Raw genomic sequence first — 8,006 nt, 5'->3', positions numbered from 1 at the left:
TTGACTACTGCAACTTGCTCTTGGCTGGTCTTCCAATGCAGGCCATCAGGCCTCTGCAACTCATCCAGAATGCAGCAGCAAGACTCATCTTCAATCTCCCAAAGTTCAGCCACGTCACCCCACTGCTGCGCACCCTTCACTGGCTTCCTGTAGCTGCACGCATCAGATTTAAAAACATTATGCTTGCCTACAAAGCCAAAAATGGACCAGCCCCTCCCTACTTGATGGCAATGGTCAAATCTCGAACTGTACCACGAGCCCTTCGAGCTTTGAGCACAGCTCGGCTTGACCCGCCATCCTTCAAAGCGTGCGGGAGGCAAGCATCTAGACTGTTCTCTGTGCTGGAGCCCAGGTGGTGGAACGAACTCTCACTGGCTGTCCGAACAGCAGAGTCTCTCGCTGTCTTCAAACGCAGACTGAAGACCGTCTCTTTATACAGCACTTAAATGAGCACTGAGTTAAGTATTGATTGTAATGTATTGTACAGCACTTATGTATTGTATTGTATTGCACTGTTCTGTGTTTAACTCTGTTCCTTTTTCTCTAGGTGTCAATAATGACTTTCTGATTCTAGCAGTATCTGAGCTCAGGACCGACTTTCTCTCTAACCTATTGGTAACTAGCAAAGATACTTTCTCTGGATAGACAAAGCACTTTTTGAAAGTCGCTCTGGATAAGAGCGTCTGCTAAATGATGTAAATGTAAAAAGCATATTGACATTTTAACTGGGTCACACCAAAGCATTAATAATTGGTCCCATTTTTAAACAGTGTTTGAAAATACCAATATTTTAATAAAAATTTGAACATGTCTTCTGTTCAGATGCCGTGCTCTTGTAATGACGTCCAGGATCCTCATGAATAAATGAGTGTCCAAATTGCCCAATCCATGAGTCCATGTTAATTAAAAGGATGTGAGAATGTGACCATGAAGACTTGCATTCAAAAGATTTAAAAAGTGAACACTTTCATTGTATGTATAAACTAATAACTTTTAAATAGTGATACCTATACTGTACCTCTGCCTGATACAGTAAAGATCATATTTATATTTTTCACTGCAAACAGAAATCACATCAACCACGCAAAACAGAAACTGGGCTTCAGTGACTCTGAACTGATAAGTCCAGAATTCACTTGATCAAAACAAATTGCTGACATTTTGAAAATGCTTACAAATATACATAATTAATTTAAAATTATCCAAGACATAACAATCACACAGTAATACAGGCATAATTATCATTCAAGAGAAAGAATATCAGGATCTCTTAACAGTCTTTTTTTATCTGAAGCGGTTTAAACCACATACATACAGTTCAAACTATTTGAAGACCAACTGATTAAAGAAGTTTACATGCACTCAATAATCTGATCACAAGAATCGGAATTCTGCAGTTATCTGATTATTCAAATGGTCATGTGAACAGCACACTCCGATCTAGAAATCTGATTAAGATAAAGAGGCTGATTTCTCAGTGCTGTAAACTCTTACTCTGATTTCTTTCAGATTTCTCAGTCTGAGCATTTGTGAAAACAGACTATAATAATAATAAGCGAGCAGCGTCGCCACGAGAAACAGCACAGCACTTTTGGAGCAACACTGAAACCAAATACATGCTTGGCGAAATGAAGAATTTAAATATTCTTCATCTTCTAGATGATGCATGTTCATATTTTCAGGTAAAGTAGCGCGATGTTTAAAAAAAAAAAAAGCCGCTCATGATCTTTGAGTTTACATTATGTCAAGTCACTTCTTCTTCTGTGAATTTACTGGTTGTAAAGCAGAAATCTGGAGTTTCCCCATTATCTGATTACTCAAGAGCATTAAAACACACTGAACCAGTTACTGACATAATCTGATTTTCTGCAATTATCAGATTATTAAGTGCAGGTAAAAGCACTCCATGATATCTGTATTGGAAGATATCTTCTTTAAAATAAAAACAGTCATCAGTCAGTTGTGTAGATTTGTCCAACATTTTAAACCAATATGCTGTATATGCTGTATATATTGAACTCCGCTGGGCTACTGTGCTAAAATACCTGCATTTTATTTGTTTTACTTCTTTTTTGTCCCTATAAAATGAATGATACACAGTGCTAATTCCAGGTAGATTTAGTTCCAGTTTCAATGTTTTGTAAATGTTTATGGACTGGCCTTAGCAGATACAGTCCAAACGTCTGAGACCACAAGAAAAAATGCTTCTATTTTGCATTCATTTGTAATTTAGTGCAGCATTTTTTGTCATTACAAATTATCAGCATAATAATTTACATAAAACGTAGAATCTTTGAAATTTTAATGTGAATTTCAGAATTTTTCAGTATTTGGTACAAAAAAAATCTGACCTTTTCATCCGAAAGTCCCAACATAGTCGATGTCATAAATGTGCTTACATTTAAATAGAGGCCTAGAAACAATGCAGAATCTTCAGCTTTTCTTCTTTGCTGTATGTCATAAATTTTCTTATTTTGAAAGTTTTTGGAATTCTAAAAGATGAATGTTTATTTAAAAATCCCAGATTTGTGCGTACATTTCATGCAGACCAAAAGAAACAGCCCAAAATTACTTGGAAAATGTATGATTACATTAACTTAATTAAAAGTAAAGTATGTTTTTTCTGTCTCCTGTAAAGTTTCCACTTTGGAGATAAATATTCATCAAATGAATGTGTTATTGAATATTGCGTATTCTTGAATGTGTAAATCAATGCGTTTCCTCCTCCTTCATAACGCACTTGTGACGCTGTAAAGTAATCAAATGCCGGAAGCTCCGCCCACAGTCTGAGCAGTAATAGGGTTTCTCTCCGGTGTGGATGCGCTGGTGTCTTTGGAGCTGACTCTTCAGAGTGAAGCTCTTCCCGCAGTCCGAGCAGTGATGCGGTTTCTCTCCGGAGTGGATGCGCTGGTGTTGCTGGAGGTAACTCTTCACGGTGAAGATCTTCCCACAGTCTGAGCACTGATACGGCTTCTCTGCGGTGTGGATGTGCTGGTGGGTTCTCAAGTGACTCCTTTGAGTAAACCTCTTCCCACAGTCAGGGCACTGAAAGGGCTTCTCTCCTGTGTGGATGCGTTGGTGTTTTCGGAGAGTGTCTCCGTATCGAAACCTGTTCCCACACTCTGAGCAGCAGTACGGCTTCTCTCCTGTGTGGATGAGGAGGTGTTTTTTAAGATTGCTCTTTTCACTGAAACCTTTTCCGCAGTCTGAACACTGATAGGGCATCTCTCCTGTGTGGTTGAGCTGGTGTGTCTGTAAGTAACTCAGTCGAATAAAACTCTTCCCACACTCTGAGCACTGATACGGCTTCTCTCCCGTGTGCATGCGCTGGTGTATGAGTAAATAATTGTGGCGAGTAAAGCTTTTCGTGCACATTGAGCAGCGATACGGTTTGTCTCCCGTGTGAATGTGCTGGTGCCCCTTCAGATGACTCTGCTGAGTGAAGCTCTTCCCACACACTGAGCACTGATACGGCTTCTCTCCAGTGTGAATGCGCTGATGTTCTCTAAGGTGGCCCTGCTGGGTAAAACTCTTCCCACACTCCAGGCAGTGGTGTGTTCTCTCCTTCTCTGCATGTTTCTGGATCTGTCTGTGGGGTGTTCTAGTGTGGAGAGAACCAGCGGAGGTCTTCTTCATACTGGAGATTCTTCTGGACGCCATATTCTCACATTTAATTTTGTCTAGTTTCACCAGTCTAACATATTCCTTGTGATAGAATCTCCTGATGAGCTTGTGGAGCTAGTGGATGTAGGAAAGTGGACATTTGGGGCAGCCGAAGACTCGCAGCAGGATGTCATTAATTTCTAGAGGAAAACAAGAAAAATATTCATTCAAAAATATGTAAACGTTATCGTGGACTGTACATAATACAGACAATGTGAGATTAATTCATTTATTATCATTTATCTATATTAGCATTAGATTTTTGTGTGGTGGCCGACTTCGATGCTCTGCACGAACATAACTAGAGATGAAAGACGAAAATGAGAAAAATGTTTCCTCGACAGAGTTGATAAAACAGACTGTGATCCTTATACAGTTTCCCCCTGAACTCCTGATCCCACTTAAACTGGCAGAAAAGCTACCAAATTTGTGGTTTCCTGACATTTATATTTGTCTCATACTCAGCCCCTCTCCCTATTCTGGAGAGTCTCTCACAGCATTTAAAAGCACAGAAGCCCACCGACACAGATGTGAACAGTGCTGGCCTTTAGATAACTTTAGCTAATGTTATCAGCCGAGAGATAAATAGTCGTCGCCCTAACGGAGCTGCAGACAGCCGGTATAACTTTACTCTCTGTTTCTGGAGATTTAAATGACGTTCAAATGGAGAAACATAAACGGTAAATATCAGACTCGGGTCAGAAAACTATGTCGTGTTTCGGAAGACATGATTCCGCTTTATTTAAAGGCTTAAACTTGAAGTCTGTTAGCTTGTTTGCCAGCTAGCTGTCTGATACCTGTCCATCCTGCTAGCGAGGGTAGAATCCAGTTATAAAGAGAATATAAGGTGTAAACCAGTTAAAGCGAGTCTGTTACTAGTAGTTGATCATTTGGTTGCATTTAATGGACACAGATTTCAAAGGTAAAAACTGGGCTCATGATTCATTATGAAGCCACAGTCTCGTGTCTGCTGAAGCTCTATGCTGTTTAAGCATGTAGTGTTGCTGATCTGGCCGTTATTTCATCTTCACTCAGCTGTACTGTCAGCTGCAAACTGCACACTGTCCCAGAAACACCTCGAGACGTTTAATTAGATAAAACCATAACTTAAAAAGTAAGCACACTTTCTTTGACCCTCAGCCATATTCGCCAAACACAGTAGTCACGTGGAAAATAAGATGGATACGGAGGAAGAGTAAGGAAAGACCGGCTGCGTAGAGGATGATGGGCTAGGAATGAGCTCAAATGTGAATAGCACCCCCCTTTGACCCTTTACCTAATGCATCACACCTAAGGCAGACAACGTGAAGCTAATTTACTCAGATTTTTTTAAATCAATTAAATAGGCAAAAATAAAATTTCAATTATAAATCCAGTTCAGCGGTTCTGTTTTGAGGGACTGTTGCAACAGTGATGCCAGATCCGTCCTCAGGCTCATAATATATGAAGTGAGAAACTTCTACATGACTTCTACAAAAGAGTCCTTGTACATGATCTTTCTGTCTGCTGTGAGGAACAAACTTGACTGAATTTGAGACGTCCATGCGCTGTAGCCTTAAAACAAGCTCTGTGAGGAAGATCTAAACATGCTCCAGATCATGAATGAGAGAGAAATGCAAAAAGCAACACTACAGCAGTGTCTCTGTAGTGACTTCCTCTCTGCCCGTGTTCTCTTGTTCACTTTCCAAACAGACTAGTTAACACAAACATGCCACCTCTCCCATCCTTTCTTCCGGCCAACATAAATCACAGATTTAGAAGAAGTGAAGCGACATGAAAACAGTTTGTTTTTCAGTTTGGCATGAATTTTGCAACACACAATGGAACACTACTGTCATGTGTGTATTGCATTTTACGCTTTTCCACCATATTGACTGCTTTTCAATTTGGCACTAATGCTCATCCATACTCACTGCCTTCTATTAACCAACTCCCAGCACAGTTTATACCACCAGGCCATCAAACTCCTGAACGTTTCCCGTTAGCCGCCATCGACAACTCTTAAAATCCCTCAGCAACCCACCACAGAGAACTTCTACAACTCCTAAAACTTGACCAGCACACAACACCAGCTCTCAGAAAGGAGCTGTAGAAACAGCTGGTATTTCAACAGATAACTGCACATTTTATATGCATTCTGAAACATATGAGTGTATCTGTCTGTATATTAACACGGTGCCTGCACATCTACTATATCTGTAGTGCACTGGTTTCATACTGCTTTATAACGTCTGCTCCTTGTGTGTTAAAAGTGACAGCGGAGCAGAGAAAGAAATAATTCCAGTATAACATAAAACCAAAGATGTTGAACTGATAACGTTACACTCAAACAGTAAAAGCCTTTGAGATCAGCTCTGTTAGGTCTGCTCGCTTCTCCACTCTCCACTGAATCTCCACCAGATAAGAACTTTACTTAACACAACAAATGTGAATCCACTAATGGGGTTTTTGAGTACAGGTCATCCCTGCTGAAAAACCCACAGAAACTATTAAATGTTTCTTTTGGTTCCTGATGGGTTGATATCACAGTGTAATGGTTTAACAGGTGACCAGTGGCTGATTCTGAATGCATTTGATGGTTAAAGGTGTTCTACAGGAAACTAGTGGTCTCTACTGAAAGCAAAACCACTGGGGTTTAATCTCAACAGTTTCTAATCGTCTTTTTTCCAGCGGGGCTGTGAATCAAATTTAAAGGCCAAACAAACGCTGTGCTTTCGTTAAACTAAACTAGGAAAACATTGTTTTCAACCAAGCTCTGCTAATGTATCTGTAAGTTCTCCTGTTCAGTGAAGTCTGGATTAAAGCTGCTCCTGAGCTGGTCTCCATATTTTCACCCTGCTGTTCAGAAAGTGAACATCTCTCCCAGCGTTAGTGAGCTGGTGCAGTAAAAGCCAATGTAGAGCTGTTAAACTGAGTTGTACCTCGATGAGAGCAGCTCCTGTTCGGCTCCTCCAACAACACTGTAGCAGCGCGGAGGCGTGGACTGCTGACCAGAGCGGAGCTCCTGCCTTGTTCTTCTTCTCAGTGGCGAGGCGGTTAACATCCAACTGAAAGAGTGTATTACCGCCACCTACTGGAGTGGAGCGTGGATAGTACTGATGTGCCGTCTGCGAATGAATAGGTTCAGAGAGCCGGTATCCATCTGTTCCATCTGTTCCATCTGTTTTACCAGTGTACTTATACTGAAGTGTTCTGGACTGATGTGGAAAATTCGGTAAGAGGAAAGACTGGACACTGCATCACACTGGATATTTCAGATGTTATTATTTACTTTTCTATGGACGGATTAGGAAAGTTTAAGTGACCCTTATGTGACACAACAGGGAAATTCACCTCTGCGCTTAACACATCTGTGCAGTGAAACACTACATACACACTAGTGAACACACACACTAGGGGGCAGTGAGCACACTTGCCCAGAGCGGTGGGCAGCCCTATCCACAGCGCCCGGGGAGCAGTTGGGGGTTAGGTGCCTTGCTCAAGGGCACTTCAGTCACATACTGTCGGCTCAGGGGATCAAGCCGGCGACCTTCTGGTGACAAGGCTGTATGTTGTAAGTATTTCTTTTAATATTTGTTTTATTTTGTTAAAGTATTTCTTTTTATTTCTTCTTTCTTTCTTTCTTCTTAATTATTATGGGTAAATACAATTTACACAAGAAGAGGTGGTCTGAATTTTACACATTTCCTCCATGAGATTAAGGAATATGGCATTATTTTAAAAATACAAAAAACATAAAAATCAAAAAGGACTTTATAAACATTTTGTGTGTTTAATGTTAATTCAGTACAGACTAATATTAGCACTTACCCCCTGTTAAACTGATTCAGGCTCTCGAAATATCCTCATCATTCTTTTAATGCTGATGATATTTTTCTGATAAGCACATTCATCAGCTTTTTATTAGAATTTTCCCGTTACATCTTAAATGATTCAACATTAAATTCTGGCACCTGAGGCATTATAATAACTGCTGCACCATTTAAGGTTTTTTTTTTTTGATGAGGTAATTTAGGCTATCAAAATATCTTACCTACCCATAAACATGTGCTACCGTAGGACATTTTGACAGAATTCTCTGAATGTTGGGAGCCGACTCGCATTGAAGAGCCAATTTTTTTTTACATCTTATGATGAAAACTAATTACTCTGTAGGTCATGGGACTGCCCCCCAGGACCACCCCCTGTTCCGCCCCTTCATTAACAATTAACCTGCTGCCTCTTTAGCTCTGAAGATTTTTCACTTTAGGCAGCCCTGTTTGTTGGTGGATGTGCCCGTCTCTCTATGATTAGACCCTTCAGACTTTGGTTATAATTTGCGGATTGGTTCACTGATTTGATCT

The 8,006-nt window shown here is 40.4% G+C and overlaps 1 protein-coding gene across 1 annotated transcript; it reads right to left on the bottom strand.

Moving 5' to 3' along the window:
- Nucleotides 1-2,300: 2,300 nt before the first annotated feature.
- Nucleotides 2,301-6,678, bottom strand: LOC118811156 (zinc finger protein 239-like). The gene is made up of 2 exons (XM_036575333.1): nucleotides 6,585-6,678; nucleotides 2,301-3,803 (listed from the first exon to the last, which is right to left on the bottom strand). Exon 2 carries the CDS (start codon nucleotides 3,658-3,660, stop codon nucleotides 2,710-2,712), a length of 951 nt encoding a protein of 316 aa, XP_036431226.1. The 5' UTR covers nucleotides 3,661-3,803; nucleotides 6,585-6,678; the 3' UTR covers nucleotides 2,301-2,709.
- Nucleotides 6,679-8,006: the final 1,328 nt, after the last annotated feature.

Source organism: Colossoma macropomum, unplaced genomic scaffold, assembly GCF_904425465.1.
Source record: "Colossoma macropomum unplaced genomic scaffold, Colossoma_macropomum, whole genome shotgun sequence".
Lineage (NCBI taxonomy): Eukaryota > Metazoa > Chordata > Actinopteri > Characiformes > Serrasalmidae > Colossoma > Colossoma macropomum.
This window is presented reverse-complemented; position numbering and strand designations above follow the sequence as displayed.